At 40.7% G+C, this 18,715-nt stretch overlaps 1 protein-coding gene across 1 annotated transcript in view; it reads right to left on the bottom strand.

Annotated features, from left to right (window-relative positions):
- RAPGEF5 (Rap guanine nucleotide exchange factor 5) overlaps positions 1-18,715 on the bottom strand; it is an 863,712-nt gene that overhangs the window by 35,647 nt on the left and 809,350 nt on the right. The window contains exons 21-23 of the mRNA XM_069211465.1: positions 13,825-13,915; positions 2,728-2,778; positions 722-809 (exon numbers count right to left, since the gene is read on the bottom strand). Coding sequence (XP_069067566.1) covers positions 722-809; positions 2,728-2,778; positions 13,825-13,915 — 230 coding nt within the window. The remainder of the gene's footprint in view (positions 1-721; positions 810-2,727; positions 2,779-13,824; positions 13,916-18,715) is intronic.

Genomic DNA, 18,715 nt, shown 5'->3' with positions numbered 1-18,715 from the left:
CTTAATGAAGCCCTAGGGTTTCATCACGGAAAGGCTCTAATGCATGTAACAGCCCATGATAGATGAAACATTAACCTGTAACTCACACACTCAGATAATTCTAAAGGTAATAGGTTTTTATTTTTTAAAAGTCAAAAGCATGTTTATTTCTCTTAAAAGACAAAGTTTGTTTAGTAAATTTAGGAATTAATTAATCAAATAACCACTGAATGGTAATGCCCAGCAAGTGCTACTTATACCACAAATGTCAAACTGGTATAAGTAGTTCATACAGTACTTTTTTCATGTTGCGGATGTCCTTGTCCCGTTTTAAATGTAACAATTCTGGTTCCACAAACCAATTAAAAACTGCACTGGGTGAATTACTGGCACACATCATGTGATAACATAGGACTCCTGTAATGTTTGCTTTTGTAACATCCTTTTCTGTTCTAAGTGTTCGAGTTTTCTTGAAAAGGGGGAAGGAGGCGACTAAACAATGTGTTCGTGGCCGCCCTGGAAAAGACATAAAAAATGGAAAACAAAAACTTTATAGGCGCACTAATGAAAATAAGCCATTTTACACACTCACGGCTCAAGTGATCTATTCTTCATGCTGCACATATTTAACCAACAAAACACATTGTGCGTTAAGAGCAGCTCTGCAAGCTGCGAGTTACCATCCGATGCTCTTGGATGAATGAATTACACGGTCCAGGCAGACAGGCGTTTCCAACATTACCTTTCAGAAGCAGCGGCATAAATGGTATTTTTGGCGGCTTCATTTTTTTGAACATGTCCCGGTAAGCTTTATGGTTCAGGGAAGGGTCCTGAAAAACAATTTGGTGATGGGGAAAGAGAGAATGATCAATTGATGGATGACCTGGAAATATAGGAATCCCTAATCCATCACTAGCCTGTTCTGAATTAATGATTTATGTGCTGTCTCTTTCAGTAAGATGTTGGGGAAGGGTTTATGACTTGAACACAACGGCGCCTGGTAGTGAAGTGTGGCTGCACTAATCTGAATATGATTAGACATTTATCTTCCCTGCACACACATTTTATCTTTTGGAAGCCCTTGAAATAAGAATTACTAAAGGACAACAGAATAAACTGTGTTTTACTGCTGTACTGCGTGTCTAGACTGATATAGAAATGGGGAGTAGGTAGAATTTGCGATTTTGTTTCTTCCGCAAAACACAGTTTTCACAAAATGACATGAATACATTTGATCAGAATATCAAATAACCTTTCTCCACAAGATTACCTCACACAGAAAAGTCAAAGGAGAAAGTAGCAGGGTACTTCTGTGATTAAAAACAATTTTACTCAAGCAGAAAATGTCTCTCAGCAAAACATTTTTGCTCAAACAGCCTCTGCAGGAAAATGTCAAGCAAAATAGGCACAATTCTTTCACACTTTTATGCAATATGAAATTCCCTAATTATGACAGTATAATAAAATAAAATAAATCACAAAGGCCTAAAGAGCAGTCCATTCTATATAGATTGTGTAGATTTAAGGAGGTGTTACCTTCCCTGAAGTCCACGATAAACATGTACCATAATCAACTGCCTTCCGCTGGAATGAGTATATTATTATTTTGCAAACGCTTTGGCATATTTTTTTGGGTCTGAAGGCATGGTTCATAGGGTACATGCTTGTCACAATAGCAAAGATAAAGACTATATTTGACATGAGATACTATATTAAAATATATCATCAGCACATGCGTGCTGCAAAAAATAAATGACATGACATTTCCTGCCAAGCTTTCATTGTATGCAAACAAGTATAAACTGTACATGCGTGGATTGTCCTAAAAATGCAAATCCAATGAGGATCTTTCAGAACACATCCAGTGAAAGATAAAGCTCGCTGTCCCCGCAAAGCCTAATATTATTATGTTCCAAGACAGCTGCTGCAGGTTATTCTAGGACCAATGCTTTATGTTTTGATGACTATGGGGGTCATTCTGACCCTGGCGGCCGGTGGCCGCCAGGGCCACCGACCACGGGAGCACCGCCAACAGGCTGGCGGTGCTCCCACGAGCATTCTGACCGCGGCGGTTCAGCCGCGGTCAGAAGCGGCAAGTCGGCGGGCTCCCGCCGACTTACCGCTGCTCGGGGGAATCCTTCAAGGCGGCGGAGCGCGCTCCGCCGCCATGAGGATTCTGACAGCCCCTACCGCCATCCTGTTCATGGCGGGAAACCCGCCATGAACAGGATGGCGGTAGGGGGTGCCGCGGGGCCCCTGGGGGCCCCTGCCGTGCCCATGCCAATGGCATGGGCACGGCAGGGGCCCCCGTAAGAGGGCCCCGCTAAGTATTTCAGTGTCTGCCTTGCAGACACTGAAATACGCGACGGGTGCAACTGCACCCGTCGCACCCCTGCAACTACGCCGGCTCAATTCTGAGCCGGCGTCCTCGTTGCAGGGGCATTTCCTCTGGGCCGGCGGGCGCTCTTTTGGAGAGCGCCCGCCGGCCCAGAGGAAATGTCTGAATGGCCGCCGTGGTCTTTTGACCGCGGTGCGGTCATTTGGCGGCGGTACTATGGCGGACGGCCTCCGCCGTCCGCCATAGTCAGAATCACCCCCTATGTCTCTTGTCAGCCGACTAATGTGAAAATGCAATATGTTCAGATTAGGATTAAGGGAGCCCACTCCATGAACCTGTTAAACAGAAACAAGACAAGCATGGGACTGACGACTGCGAACACCGGAACTTTTAATGGCAGAAGCACTTACTGTCAAGCTCTCCAGTTCGGAAAAAAGCTTCCTAAACTTCCCGGGGATTTTCTGCAAAGGGAAGAAATGAGATATTATTAAAAAAAAGCACTCCAATTGACTTGCCAGGTGGAAGTAAGCGGAATATATTTGTTAATACAATAAAGTACAATATTTGTATCTGGTTCTATTACGTTTTCTTCAGAGATCCATTCTGGTTTGAAAGAAGTGATAAATGGAACTGAAGATGCGAGCAGAGGCACTAAAGTCCGATTTAGACTCCGATTACCATGTGTTGAGTAGAGGGCGAGGTATCTATTGCACCTGGTAAATACAGATGCCCCAGCACACATTATTTATTGGATTAGGAAAATACCTCATAGTCGAGGTTCCTTTCTCAAAAATCTGACATGACAACTGAAATTAGAATTTCCCCACAGAATTCGGCATTTATCGGATCATACCACACATTTTGCCCGTGTCAAGATCCACAGGCTTGAGCAGCTACATATGCCAGGGAACAATTGTATGGGGTTTGCAATTACTGTGCTATTCAGAATTCCGACCTGCTTGCAAACTTCAGCTTTGTGCCTGGATGGTCAGTACACAGTGGTGTTGCTTATCAATTGATAAATACTTTGACCCACACTTTCAATTTACAATATGATAATTTTGAATAGAGGTGTGTGAAATGTGTATATTTCGCATTCAAGTAATTGCGTCAAATTCCAGCAGAATTCTGTGACATTGAAAATAATTATGCAAATTGCAAATCTGTCACTTCATGCCTTATTTTAACACAAAATGCATTGTTGCACCAATTTTTGGCGTGAGGACGCATTTAAATAAGAGCACCATGAACAACTAACAATCATGCTCACTTGTTTCTGTGCATATAACCACAAATTATGCCATTTGTGTAACTTTATACCATGAAGAGTGCATAATTATGCAAAGGGGCATCATGGGATAGTTTTAGGAATTTCACACAAACGTAACATGAAATTCCTGAAATTTCACCAGCATAATTTACATTTCACCCATGCCTAATTTTGAACATGTTTACTGAATTGTGGTACCTTCTTCACATTTTAACAGGGGTTTCAAGTCTACTTTTTTTCACAGTAAACTTGATGTGCTGACCAAGGCCTTAAGTGATTCTGAGGTCCAATAGCCTGCGCCCTGCAAAGATCGACTTGGAAGAAATGACCGGGTACAGTAACACTTTTAATGTCTCTGTTTAATACCTGGATATGCAACCTCTGTAATAATAGTTTTCTATTATCTAACTAATTTGTACTTGTGGTATTGACCTTGGAAAGATCAAAGCATGACTATCTCCAAGATATCCTCTCATATTGTTTACAGGTTATATACAAATCAGTCACAAGTCAGTGCAAATTAAATTTTTTGCACTTGTCGAGCACTTCAGCTTCAGTGCAAAATATTTACCAGCACTAGCACAATTTCTGTATTAAGTTAACTTTGATGCACAACTGTACCTACACCAATGCAATTTACATAACCTATCCCTATCCCCATTGCAGCATCACATAAACCATCACATACGCATTATGCATATATTGTGATTTAAAAAAAAAATACTTTCTATAGACTATTGCTAAATCTCGTCATTATTTATTTATGGAATAATTCACCACTGACCCTTGACAAAATCTCAAGCGCTCAAAACAACAGAGCTCCATTTCTTTAAATGTGGTTTCCTACTGTATAATTCTGGTACCTTAAAGCTTTTTCGTATGATGTCCCAGTCTTAGAAATGTGGGTGGTAGTGAAGAAACAAAAACAACAGTTGGTAGGTAATGTGCTTTTGTGATTTTCAATATCAAGTGTGCGAGTCTATTTAATTTAGTGTTTCTCTCATAACACATCAATCTTTCAACTAAACAATTTATTTCTATGTTGATGAAAATCAAAGATACCCTTCACTTGTGGTCTTCAATCTGAAATACACCATAACTGCTTTCACTCTTGTTAAATAAATCAAACCCTCCTTTTAGCAACCAGCCTGAGGAAACAATTTCATATATTGCTTCTTTGCAGAGATTTACTTCATCTTTCAAAGGCATATTTTGTGTTATCTTAAAAAGTGCCCAACAGGGGAACATTTTGTTTGCAATTTGGTTACAGTAGAAAACTGACCCTGACATTACGTTGATGCTGCTGAAGAAACTAAACATTACATTGATGCTGTTGAAGAAACTATACAACACTGAACTTTTAACTTTAACTTAAATAACGAATATTTGCTGTTTCACCACACCTGGCCGAATCATATAAAATTCTGATATTTTCATCTGATAAATATCGCAGGGACAATAAAACAGTACATGGGTGGTATTGCTATCACGGGCGTTATTTAAGTCATCATTAATTCATTCTTTCAAAAGTATATTGCACTTGGAGATGCCTTCCGTTTGACCAACATAACAGGTATCAATTTAGTGCAGTATATTATAAAATCAGACCACATAAGACCCTTCTTTGGATGTAATGGTTTCTACCCAAGAAATAGCATATGCTGATTTCATCTGATGAAGTCGTCTTTACATTTTTATAACTCTGCAGCGAGAGGGGTCATTCTTAAAGAAATTTAACTATATGAGGCACTATTAAGGAAATATGCCCATAAGGAAATACCTTTTGCCCATGTCGCCTTAACAGCACTAGTTTCACTCACCTACATGCACAAAAGGAGCGTTTGGTGTTCTGCTTTTTAGATCTGTGTTAGCTAGACTTTTATTGCATTACTAAAATGATATTGTATAATATGATTATTTAAGCGCCTTCAGCAACCCGTTTTCATCCACTCGTCTTTTGCAGTCTCATTCACATTTTAATTCAGCCCACTACAGTATACAGCATGGGGCACCTGATTATCCCACCTCAACCATTGGCTAACTTCACTGCGAGTGATGACAGTCTACTCTTTCACGAGGAGTATATACATACAAAGTAGTTCACTTCAGTGTAATGATCTCTTATGGCAATATGTGCTTTTTGAAAAAATGGCTTTTGCTTTTAGGCAACCTTTTTATGGCAAGGGCTGTGCAGCTCTCCCACCAATAGAGTTTTATAAAGACCATGACAAAACTAAACAAGCAAGCAAGCATTGGCAAACCTAAAAGGCTAGCAGCTAACACCAGAAAAAGCTTCAGCAATGCTTGTTTTTTATTTGCACCATGCACTGAATTAGAACGCTCCCAAAGTTATTTTGATCTTAAAGGCATTGCACACATCCTTAATCTAATGCGTAGTACACTAGAAAATACAGCCAAAAATTACCTATTTTCACATATGCATCATATGCACATCTTACCATGGTATGAACCCGCTCTTTCTGTATGGTGTACTTTATAGAATCACACAGTGCCTATTCTAGGCAGCTTTTACGCTGGGGTTTGTCAAGAGGGTAATGTTGCAAATACGGAGGCCCTGCACTGGTTTCAAGAGAAAGAGATCACCCAAAAACGTGTTCAGTTGTCGGAGTTCGTGAATAATTTGCAGGTAGTGTCCAAACATTGAAATATTTGCACATTTATTGCTAGCAAGGGCAAGAGTACGTTTTTTTTCCAAGATGTCCATTGGTAGGTAGCACTGCCAATAAATGATGGGGATATGGGAGAAGAGGGTTTTCCTTGGGAAAATATTATATATTTTTCATAAAAATATAAGCCTTAAGCTTGTCTGGTTAGTCGGTGGGTGCATTTGCCAGAGAGTCTGAGAGCAACAGTTCATTTTTTTCTCAATGGCATCCCCCGCCAGATACAGTAACTACTTTTTACAAATTGTCTATAAGGGTTTTGTATATTAGAATATTTAAGAAGGCATCAGTAGTGTCTTATGCTCCCTTACATTCTGATTATTCCAGGGGATCTAGCTGGATATTGATTGAACTAAAGTCATGCTACCTATGCCTTATCACAGAGTGAAGCGCTACAAGGTTAACTCTCCAATCCTTGCTGTGCGAAAGTGAAATGAAGTCCAGGACAACACCACAAAAGTTTACTATTTACAAACCCAAAGCACTGCAACATGACACGCAAATGTCTTAGTGCACCTTACCCATCTCCTTTTGGAGATTGACCACTGATCAGACAATCACGAGAAGGCCCGCCAAGAGGTTCCTGAATAACTCATACTATGACAGATGTTTCTCACAGATAGACTTATTGAGAACTACATAACATTTAAAAGGCCAAAGCTATAATCTTTTTGAACCTGACAGAAAATCCTAGTAAAATTGCTATTCATCAATTGGATGAAAGATTTTCAACAAGTTTCCTACCATCACTTCTGCTCAAAAAAGTGAAACCTTATGCAAATCGTCTGTGAAAGTTTGAAACCCTAACAACAGGAGTGTTGTACATAGTGATGAGTTGTCACATAATGCCATACACAGATTAAGTTGTATTAGAAGAAAATCGCAAATTATGCATGAGGTAGCTTAATAAGTATTTAGACAAGTATTAAGTCAATTTACACTGAGAACCACACAAAAGCTAGGTGATCAATTCAAAGATTACAAATTTAGAAATTCTTAGTGTAGTGGCCATGAATGAGGAAAATTAGTTTCGACATTGTGAAGAAGGATGGGATATTGGATGGATTGGGCACTCAAGATTATTACATTTAGCTTTCAGGTCTCACCTTATTTAGAAAACGTGTTCCACAATATAACACAAAGAGGTTTGAAAGATGTGAAATACAATGAGCCTCGGGAGTGTTTAGTGCTAGATGCCTTGCCATAATGATTAAAGAGTGGTGTGCCATGCAATTAGACTTAACAAGTGGTCAGAAGCAGTGCCAAAATTGGCTTTGAGTATATTAACAGTGAGCCAAATTTGGTGCACAGAGCCATAAGAAAAGGCAATAATTTGTGCTTTGTTTTAGAGGAGTAGAGCATTAGCGAATGGTGTACTTTCTGGTATCTGATGGCACTAGGACATGCCTAGATTTCAAATAAGAGTATCAAGAAGAAAAGAAGAAGGAAATAAAAATCTTTGTGCCATCATCCTGCAGATAATAGGAGAAAATAAAAGATTAGGGGAAATCACATACAAATGTAGGGTACAGGTTTAAAAGAATAAAAGCTATGATATAAACCTAGGGAACTCTGAATAATAAAACCACTGGTAACTTTGAGAGCTTCAGTAAACTGTGAAGGAGTGCCTAGCGAGGTAATTGGAGAACTATATTATCTTCCCTATTTTTGATGCCCAGGCAGCTATGGTTGCTAGCACGGCAAAGTCACTGACAGTCGGTGGTGGAAGGATCTACAAGAATATGAATGGAGAAGAGGTGAATGTGATGAACAGAGTTTAAAACGTTGGAGACATTGACTGTGCACTCTTTTAGTGCTGTTGACAGTTGTCACTTTTCAATGAGTGTAGTATTTTAAAAAGGAAAATTTCAAGGTGAAATTTTGGAGAAAAAAAACATTCTAGAGATGTGGAAAAAGAGGAGGTTCAGATACTGAATGTTAATTGTATGGGGAGGAGGGATCAGCTTCCTATTTTTTGTTTTACCCAGAATTAGAATGACCACTAATTTAAAACATTTGGGATAGGAGCCAGAGAAGATGAAGACTTGTGGTTTGAAACGTTGAGAGTTGTGAAAGGGCCAGACAGAGATTATCAGAAAGTGGATTAACAATTTAAGAGGGAGTACTTATGCCAAGTAAATAAACATTTTCTGATTCGGACACAACAGAATCATTCAGTAACCTGTGGTAGCTACAGCACAAGCAGCAGGCAGCTCACCAGAAGAATGTGTTGTGTTTTCAAGGAGTACCAACCAAGATTAAGTTTAAAAGCAAACCTCAATAACAATACTAAGCCAATGAGAAAAACGTGAAAAATTCAATAAACAAAAGACAAAAATGTATAAAAACATAAATGGGACAGCGAAATAGATTTTTAAAGTTTACAAAAAAATAATAAGAAATAACTAGGGGAACAATGAAGGAGTAAAAGTCATAATAAAGCAGTGTGCATTATATAAAAAGTAACCAGAGTCCGCTCTTGTACCACCAAATGAACAGGTCTACCTGTTGTGAAAGTTGGGTTCTTTATTCTCTAACAGTCAGTCAGAATGTTCTTTTTTAGTTGGAGGAGAGGACATGCTATTCATTGCCTGTGCACTGGCATGTGAGGTCAGATTTCCTACGCACAATGCTGATAGCTTTCCCACAGAAATCCACCTCCTTTACTTCACTTAATTTTCAGCTTACTGCAAACCTTCCAGAATTCCTTGTTGAAGGCTGCCTTAGCTTCTTTTATCTGAAATAGCCTAGTCACTCAGATACACTACTACTGAAATAAGGTAACCTTCCAATGCCCATCCTAGAAACAGTCTTTTTCCTGCTGGGTGCACATATAAATGTATTCGAAGGTTCCTGGAATAAATATTTTGCATTTTTTGAATCCCCAAATGGCTCTACAGTTCATAGAAAAGGCTGACGTGTAAGTCATTTTTTTGCCAACTGATCCAGTCTCCTCACAGAAGATTCATCCTTGGTAAGCGGTCACTGCCTTCCTGTTCCCAGATGTAAAACCATTGTCCAGCAGGAAGCCAGCCAATAATATCTATTCTAGCATGTGTATTCTAGCCTAAGGAATTGGGCTCCCATTGCAACTGGTCTATTCGACTTTTGTCTTAGGCACCACAAAGCGCACTTTTAAAATACTTTTTTTACTAGCCCCATCAGAAATCTATCTTCACAACTGAGTGAGCTTTTACGTAAAAAGGTAAATAAGAACTTGATTGATTCCCTTACCATTTTTTTAATCAAGTCCCTGCTAGGATAGATGTGCATATACATATAAATCACAGGGCTGGACTCATGGGTGCTAAAAAGGAAGGGGAGGATTTTGCAGTATGCCATGGTTTGAAGGGGTAGGTTTCTGCCTTTAATATTGCCATACATATGGAAAAAGGGAGCAGTCTCTTTGACATAAGTGTGTTGGGACAAGCACAACAATCCAACGCATGGTTAAGTCAAAGCTGCCTTCAGACACTGTGTGTTCCTCAGGTTAAAGATACCTACCAGAAGGCAAACCACATAAGGAACTGCTTATAGGATAGACTAAGGATTAAAACATTCATATCCCTGACCATATAAAATCTTTGTTTTACTTTGAGCTGGGAAAGCATAGTAGAATTCCAGTACTGAGGCAAACAATGCGAGATGGGTCATATTTCAGTTCATTTTCAATCTTTCCTGTGTCATGGATTCTAAAAATGTTTTTTTTCTGATGGAGGAAAAAAGTTTAACACCAGTGATCACTTAAAGGGTGAATGGATTAGCTTGTTTACTAAAGAATACACGTGGTCAGTTTGCCACCCCTTAAATAGATTTGTTGATTTACGAGTTCAGAACCAATGCGATTCTCAGTTCAGCTCTCAGCTTCAATTTGTAAGAGTTGATGTCTGTGGCCACTTAGACAGATTGGACATTACCATTTAAAATGAATGCACAGTGTATATATGACCTATTTTATACTCATCAATGTCCCATAGTACATATCCACCTCTCCCTTGTGTCATGACTAGTTGATTACTCGGCAGTGATGGGGCTCTGTTAAACTAGCATCATAAACATAGTCCAGCGGACCCACAGCGCAACCCTGTCTCAGTCTATGTTCAACCAATAGCAGTAACACGTCCATGTGCTGCTTCCAGTGACTGCACTTTTTACTTAATAGGCCCAATCCATTGCATTCAGCTGGCCAGAGAGCTGTTCATTGTTCATTTTACGAAATGTTTAGGACTGGATTTGACGTGCATATTTATATACTTCAATCTCAAAATAGCAGAGGACCCCTTTCACCCGACCATAGTGGACCCTCAGTGCCTTACAGAATTATAAAGAAACCTGCTCAATGTATAGTATTTTACACCTGTACCACAGTAAATCTATGTGATGAACTGTCAAAAATCATCACCCATTTGGTCAGCAGCTAAACTCATTACACCGTTTGTGGATGAAATGTTCTTCTTTATCAAACAAATAGTATAAATGTAGACAACAAAATAGATACGGATGGTTCGCACAATACGTCTTGAAATGAGTACACTAAACCTTGTACTTCATTCAGAGCCACCCTCTTCTCAGATGTAATTTGGAAGCGAATCATGTAGCACAGTTAATTATAGTTGAACGTTGAGTGGAATATATGTTCTTGCCAACAAAGAGCCCAGACCAGACTGCATTATGTAAAGTGCTGCAAGAAAGGACACAGCTCCTAAAATTCTTGGCAGCAGTAAGAGAATAATTAATGACCCGCCCAAATGTAAGCTGCCGTGAGTTATAAAGAATCTGAAAATCATATCTGGTTCTGCAAATACACTTACAAAGCAAAGCGCCCAGAAACAGTTTGCAGCGTTTCTGCTGCAGCTAGGTCTGCTCAGTCACATCCCTGAACCATCGAGTAATTTTCTTTTTCAGTCTAAATCCTGGCTCACATATTGTATTATTATATCTGTGGGCATCACTTGCAAACTTTTATGAACCATGTCTTAAGACGTATATTCTCTCCCCGTTGCTGCACCCACAACTTATTCTACCCTTTGTTTTATTGTTGCCTACCTCAACAGGGGAACATTGTGCTAATCTGAGGATGGGCACGGGGAGCACTGTTTGCATCTATTTGTGAATCATTCTGCATTTGGCAACAGAACGGTAGACCTTCAATTTGAATTGATAAGGATCATACTTAAAAGTTGCCTTCTGCAGAGACACTGGAACGTCAAATACCTTTTATAAGGTTCTCAAATCCAACTTTACAGCCCCTTCTATTCAAGACAAGTTTAAATTACCACTTCTGTTTTACGATCCTATTTTGAGAGCATTTAGAATGAACCAAATAAATGAACCACTTAATCTAGCTCAACCATGGATAATGAGCTAGTGCAGGGTATCAAATGATAGCAGGTTTCCTGCATTTAACTTCTGCTCAGTATGAAACTCTGACAAACAAATAAGCTCCTGCAATAGCTACTACTGCATCTGCAGCTTTAGTGCTGATGGTTTGGATTATCTTGTTTGTGTGAAATTTGCTCATCAAGAAGCCCTTTGTCTAAGTGTTTCCTAGTACCATGAATGCTCACAAGTTAGTTTGGCCAGCTAACAATGGTGTTTGGTATTTTTGCTTTTTGACTTTGGTTTTCACATGAAGTGATTAGAGTACGGAGAGAATAAAGCCCAATGAAAACTCAATCGCCTCTTGCTCGTCCAAATTTTGGAAGGTATGAGGACTCAGGCATTGGGCTCTTTTACGACATATGACCATGTTCATAGAGTGTTTTCCAGAGCAAGACCACATGTGACTCAGTACACTAACAAATTAGCTGCTTGTTTTACAAGGTTCCACTTATCCCCATTTGCTAGATTTTACCTGCTGCACCCAGTTTACACTGCAGTTTATTAGTACCCATCGAAAGAATGCCCTGGTGTTGAAAAATGTGCTAACTGAAAAGAGGGTCAGTTCCTAAAAAACATTTCAGGTATCCGCAATATTACAGCGTAGTAGTACTGTTTTCTCAATGTCCGGCCTAATTCCCAAATTAAGGCAGGGTATTTTGCCTAGCTGGTGGTATGGACAAGGTTTAATGCACATGCCTTAAGCAAAAAAAATTGTCACATATTTTCACGTGGCTAGTGTCAGATTGTGAGCTTGCCAAGCATGCTGTCTATCTGTTAAAACGGTATTTAATTAACTTATTATTATGGGTAAGATGTCACCTAACCAGGTAACGATTGTTATAAGCATTCACAGTCAGACTTTTCTGCCATACGTTGACATTGAAATCCCTACTTACTGATGGATGTCAACATGTGACTGGAATGTGCACACCGAAGACCTGAAAACAACCTTTCAAGTTTTCGGAGACATCACTCTCTGATACTATACAGAAGAACCCTGAAACAAAAGAGGGAGGAGTAAGGCACTGAGAAGACACGCATGTCTACTAGGAGGTTGCAGGAGTGTCCTCACAGAAAGCAACCACTCACTTCGGATGGTAAATTCAGTGGCTAGAAGAAACAGTAGCAATAATCAAGGCAACAGATATCTTTTGAGTGAACACTACTGCATAATCCGCTGAATTTAGAGCAGCAGAACGGTTTCTTCATATAAGTGCAACTTAAAAACGTTATTTAAAACTTAAATACTAGTTCTGAAAAAAAACAACTCCACAACGTCACTTTCTTAACACATTATCAAGCTTCACAAAACATTACGATTTTGTTGTAACGATAAACTTTCACTTGTGACTCTTGTCACATCCAAAATCTCTTCCTGGTTCCCGCTGACGTCGTCAGGAATCCATTCTTTGTCGATAGGGCATCTGGGGGCAAGACACACTCTGCTGCTAGTGGTGTAGACAGGAAGATGGCGTTTGCAGGTGTGGCTGGGTGGTCTGTGCTGGTGTGGCAGAATTATTAATAGTATGTGTCAGCTCGCACACTTATCTACCTGGCTGCTGCTGACTTAACATTAATTAGTCTTCTAAATCCTGAGCATGTATAGCACTCAGGCAGGTGCTACACATACCAATGAAAGACTCGACAAGTGTTTTAATAAATATTGAATACTGTGAAAATGATGGAAAAAAGACTTAATAGTCCAACTCTGAAAGATAACGACGAGGGCAATTTAATGCAAATTAGTCCTACTCCCACCTAGTTTCATAGGTTAATAAAATGCTTTTTGTGGACTGCACTGCCTTCTATATGTGTGACCCAACATGTAGAAAACGCTCTAAACAGGAAGCACCATCTCTTTTGTAAAAAAAAAAAAACAACCCTTAGCACTTCATGGGCCTCTTCAGAGCTATATACAGATCTTACTTTTCCATTCAGGCAACGTCTGCCTTCCTTCAGACTGCAAAGACTAGCTGTCAAGTGCATCATACCAGACTAAAGCTATGGTTCTCCAGCAGAAAAGCTTTTGAGAATCCCCGAGAGGAATGAACTGTACTATCTTGTCTGCAAGACACGTTGGATTCATTCAAAGCTTTGTGCCTGTTGGGTTACCCATATTTCACCTTTCTAGAAGTTCACTCCATTTCAAGCAATGCTAGAAATGTTCTTACCTCCCAGGTCTGAGACAGCCGGCTCACTGATGCTGTATTGAGTCCCATGATAATGGCAAAAAAGGAATTTAGATTTTTCTGAGCTTTGCAACTGTAAAAGACAAAACATCCAATACATTTGTTAACAAATTTGTAGTCCACGGTAACGTCCAGACACAAAATGTTGATGCGTGAGGAGTAAATTATGCAGCCATATTTGTTGTTTTCCAGATCACAATACAACCATGCTGCTTTTTTATCTTTACTGTACTGTAATGCATTTTCCACAGATAAATATTTTACAGTAGATGGAACCAAACAGTGTCCATTTGCATTACTATTGTTACAATATTGTTCCATAGTAAGTCTGTCCTCTTATATGTTAATGTGTTTTCTTTTGATCGTGTGCACCGTATAACTGCAAGTTGGTGCTCAGGAGAGCGCTAATTATAGTGCTGACGGACGGAAACATGAAAAAAGAGGTAAGTTTCAACACTTAATTGCAGCCGAGCGCGAACGCCTCACTCCTCCCAGAACTCAGGTACCCGTGAATAATCTTGTTTATTTGAACAACATCATTCCACAACAGTTAAAGGAACACTGGGGACAGAATGTTCCTCAGATGTGAGTCACAGGACTCCAACACCAGGGTGCCTCCATGAGGACGGAGGAGCATTGCCCCTCCACTGTAGAATAGGAAGCACGAAAAGTAAATTGGTAATAAAACAGATTTATTAGCATTTTATTTTTCGTGTTGGCAGCAGCAAAGTCTTAGGGCAGAGCAGCAGGGAGAAAAGTGTGCACTTCAGTTTAAAGTGTGCATGTCACGTTGGCTGACTGTCTTGCCACGGCTAACCTGACATGCGCACTTTAAACTTTCCAAACCCAGCTGTCTTAGACAGCTGGGTGGAGAGAATGCACAGGCCCCCAGTGCTTCAAGGAGCGTTGAACCAGTGTGCTCCAGCCAATCCTGGTGCTTCTCATGCTGTCGGAGCAGCATGAAAACAGCGCCAGGACTGGTAGAGGTGATTTGGACGAGGCTCTGGGAGTTTGCTGTCTGTGTTGGAGGAGCCACCAATTGCAGAGACAGAGAGGAGCAGTGAGCAGGTAAATCTCTAGTTCTTTATTTTTAATCTAACTCACTGGAAGGCACTGTCAGAAACTCGCAGTGCCTTCAGTCTCAACACCAGAGCTCTCAATCTTGGTTTGTTGTAAACACTGTTTAACATGGACCACGATTGAGAGCTTTGGCTTGGAGCCTAAGGGCCAGCTGGTTTTATTTAGTGTCTGTCAGTGGGTTACATATTCATCTGTCACACCACCTGCTGCTGGCTTCCACTATCCAATGCCACACTAACTATGGCCCTCATTATGAACTTGGCGGTCTTGACCGCCACATAATGTACACAGTGGGAACCGCCACAGGCGGCCTTCCACCACCGTCAGGCTACCGCCGACAGGCAACCTGACGTTGGTGGAATTCTTCATCCGACAGGGCAGCGCTGCAAGCAGCACTGCCCTCTATATGAAGAACCCTTGTTCCGCCAGCCATTCCCTGGCGGTTTCAGCCGCCAGGAAAAGGCTGGCGGAAGGGGTCCCCGTGCACATCCCCATCGCGTAGGTCATTTGCGGGACGGTTCTGCTGTACCCGCCGCACTGCGGCATTGACAATGGCTCCATGTGGAGCTGTCAGCAATGTCCAGGCCCAGCATTCCGCTGGGCCGACTGGCAGAATCACTGTTTCAACAGAATGTTAATTATTCGGCCGGCGGGGACTCAAGGGGACTGGCGGTCTGTGATAAGGCCGCCGGCATGAACACTGCAGGAATTTCCGCTGTGTTCATAATCACCCCCTATGTCTTGTTTGTGCCAAGAAGTGAGTGAAGTTGCCACAAGCTCTCCTTGTATTCGGGGCACAGGGAGTTATAGTTGTATTGACTGCAGATTGGCATGAAGGTAGAGTCATCTTAAATATTTTAGGGGTCTTCAGGTAAGAAGTATTTTCAGTCTCCTATTTGGAAGAGCTCAGAATTTTATTTCCGATTTTCTAATTCAAGCCCCTTGATGACACTTAATACTTTCATATATTTAACGGTTGAGATAGAGAAACAGAAAGAAATGAGATAGAAAGAAGTTTCACTTTCCCAGAGGCCCCTTAAAAGGTGGGGCCCTCGGCTTTTGCCACTTTGCCCATGTCTTAATACGTCTCTGCACAAAATAATATATTGCTAATGATGGAGCCATAGTCAACAGTCTAGAGCTCTGCTTGTCACAAGGGGCATAATTTTAAGGCCTGTCGTGTCCCTGGCATACGTATAGATGGATACATTTGAAAAGTTTGTTTCCTAACTTCTTCCACTTGGTGGTGATAATTAGTAGGAGGTAAAGAGGGCAGAGAGTGAGTAGAATGGTTGGCATCACTGGGGCTTTTCCTGGAGTTATGTCGGTACCTAGCCTATGCTTGTGAACAAGAAAAAGAGTTTGATTTGTATTGCATTTGTGCTCACATTGACTCTGCAAATAAAATGCAATACCTACTTGCTATTACACATAGAACTGTCACCATTACACAGTCTGGTAAACTTACATTCTATTCTCAAAATGTAAAAGCACCAGAAAGGAAGTGTGCTAATGCTGTTAAATATTTTCTATGTTTGCCATCAAACATGCTACTCTCATCCATAACTTCATCACAGATGATAATCTTGCCTTTTTTCCTCACAACAGAGACCTAGATGACAGACAGCACTAACCCTGTATTTGGTGGCCATGATACAATAAATGACGCTCACGATCTTCAGTATCCAATTCCAGCATCAGCACTTTCATTGAGACATGTATAAATGCACCACAGAGTTAACTGCATAATTTTAACCTGTTGATGTGTAACAAGTGTCTGACCAATGCCTTTGTCAAAGAATTCGGCACATCCCACCACATCATAGAATTCAGTAAAAAACAAATGTCATGTACCTTCAGTTCCAAGCTAGCAGGCAACTCTCCCAGGTCAACCTTGACAACTCCCCATAAGCTTTTAACACTCACACATCGTCAGCTAGTCCACAGAAAACCATGACCCACTTCAGAAAGAAACAAGTATTAGCAGAGCCAATCGGGATAACATAAGAAAGATATGTTTTGTAGCCATGCGGTACAGCCACGTGGATGCTTTGCAGTGGGGCTAAAACTAATTTTTTTAAATCCTACGATGAAACCAGGGCTAAAATGCTTTTTTAAAGTGTATTAGCACTGGATGAATTATAGTCCTTTCCATTTTATTATTAATTTTAGCACCATGCTGCACAGCAGCCAGGCTGGTATATAGCATGGCTTTAAATCATTGCCAAAGTTGACAATTTCCAGGCTGTACAGAATGACCAAAAAGCAGTGGCAGAGCAAAAAATCACAAAGGCGAGAACTGTTTGGTCCCAGCACAACACCCATGTGATTTATCTCCCAATGCGTGAAAAGGAAAAAATAATAACGTGGCAAAAAATCAGATCACATAAATTATGCAATAGTACACATGCCCATGTCTTAGTGAAAACACATTTAGAAACCTATACCATCTTTTGTCACAATAACATCCATTAAAAAAAAAAGAAAACAGCTTTTTAGAAGTGTGTGTGGCATAGTAAATATATAGCTACAAATGGCAAGAAGTTCAACAACAATGGAAGGGAAGCAAAAAAAAAGTAGTACCTTTTTCAGAGCAATGCCAGTGGAAGGACAGCAATCAAGCTGCAGCAATCACTACTTGTTCTATGCTCCAGTCGAAAAAAGAGGAAGTGAAGTCAGCACATGCTGGCTGTTGGACTTTTGCCCTTTTGCAGCGTCATCCCCAATCTTTTTGCCTCCTGTCTCCTATTTTTTCTGACCCATTGCGGTTGGCTTTTGAACTCTGAGCACTTTACCACTGCTAACCAGTGCTAAAGTGCATATGCTCTCTGTGTAAATTGTATGGTTAATTGGTTTATCCATGATTGGCATATTTGATTTACTAGTAAGTCCCTAGTAAAGTGCACTAGAGGTGCCCAGGGCCTGTAAATCAAATGCTACTAGTGGGCCTGCAGCACTGGTTGTGCCACCCACATAAGTAGCTCTGTAATCATGTCTCAGACCTGCCACTGCAGTGTCTGTGTGAGCAGTTTTTAACTGTACATTCTACTTGGCAAGTGTACCCAAGCCTAAACCTTCCCTTTTCTTACATGTAAGGCACCCCTATGGTAGGCCCTAGGTAGCCCCAAGGGCAGGGTGCAGAGTATGGTTAAGGTAGGACATATAGGAATGTGTTTTATATGTCCTGACAGTGAAATATTGCTATATTAGTTTTTCACTGTTGCAAGGCCTATCTCTCTCATGGGTTAACATGGGGGTGAACCTTTAAATATGATTAAAGTGTAGATTCCCTTTGGGAGCAGATAGACATATGGTATTTGGGGTCTCTAAGCTCACAATTTAAAAATACATCTTTTAGTAAAGTTGATTTTGAGATTGTGTGTTTGAAAATGAGACTTTTAGAAAGTGGGCATTTTTCTTGCTTAAACCATTTCTGTGACTCTGCCTGTTTGTGGACTCCCTGTCTGGGTCAGTTTGACAGTTGGGCTGGTTGAACCTCTCACTAGACAGTGACACAAGGGGAGCTGGGGTGTAGTCTGCATTTCCTGATGAGCCATATGGGCTAGGACGGAGGGGTGGAGTGGTCACTCACACCTGAAAGGGCTGTGCCTGCCCACACACAATGCAGTCTCCAACCCCCTGGTGAGTGTCTGGGGCCTAGCCTGGGCACGGCAGGATTTCACAATCAAGAGAGACTTTGCTTTGAAGTAGGCCTACTTCAAAGGAGAAAATGGGTATAAGAAGGGCACCCAAAACCACAGACTTTAGAACACTTCTGGAAACCAAGAGGAAC

This window comes from Pleurodeles waltl, chromosome 10, assembly GCF_031143425.1.
Source record: "Pleurodeles waltl isolate 20211129_DDA chromosome 10, aPleWal1.hap1.20221129, whole genome shotgun sequence".
Classification (NCBI taxonomy): domain Eukaryota; kingdom Metazoa; phylum Chordata; class Amphibia; order Caudata; family Salamandridae; genus Pleurodeles; species Pleurodeles waltl.
The sequence above is the reverse complement of the archived record's forward strand: the minus strand, read 5'-3'. Positions and strand labels throughout refer to the sequence as shown.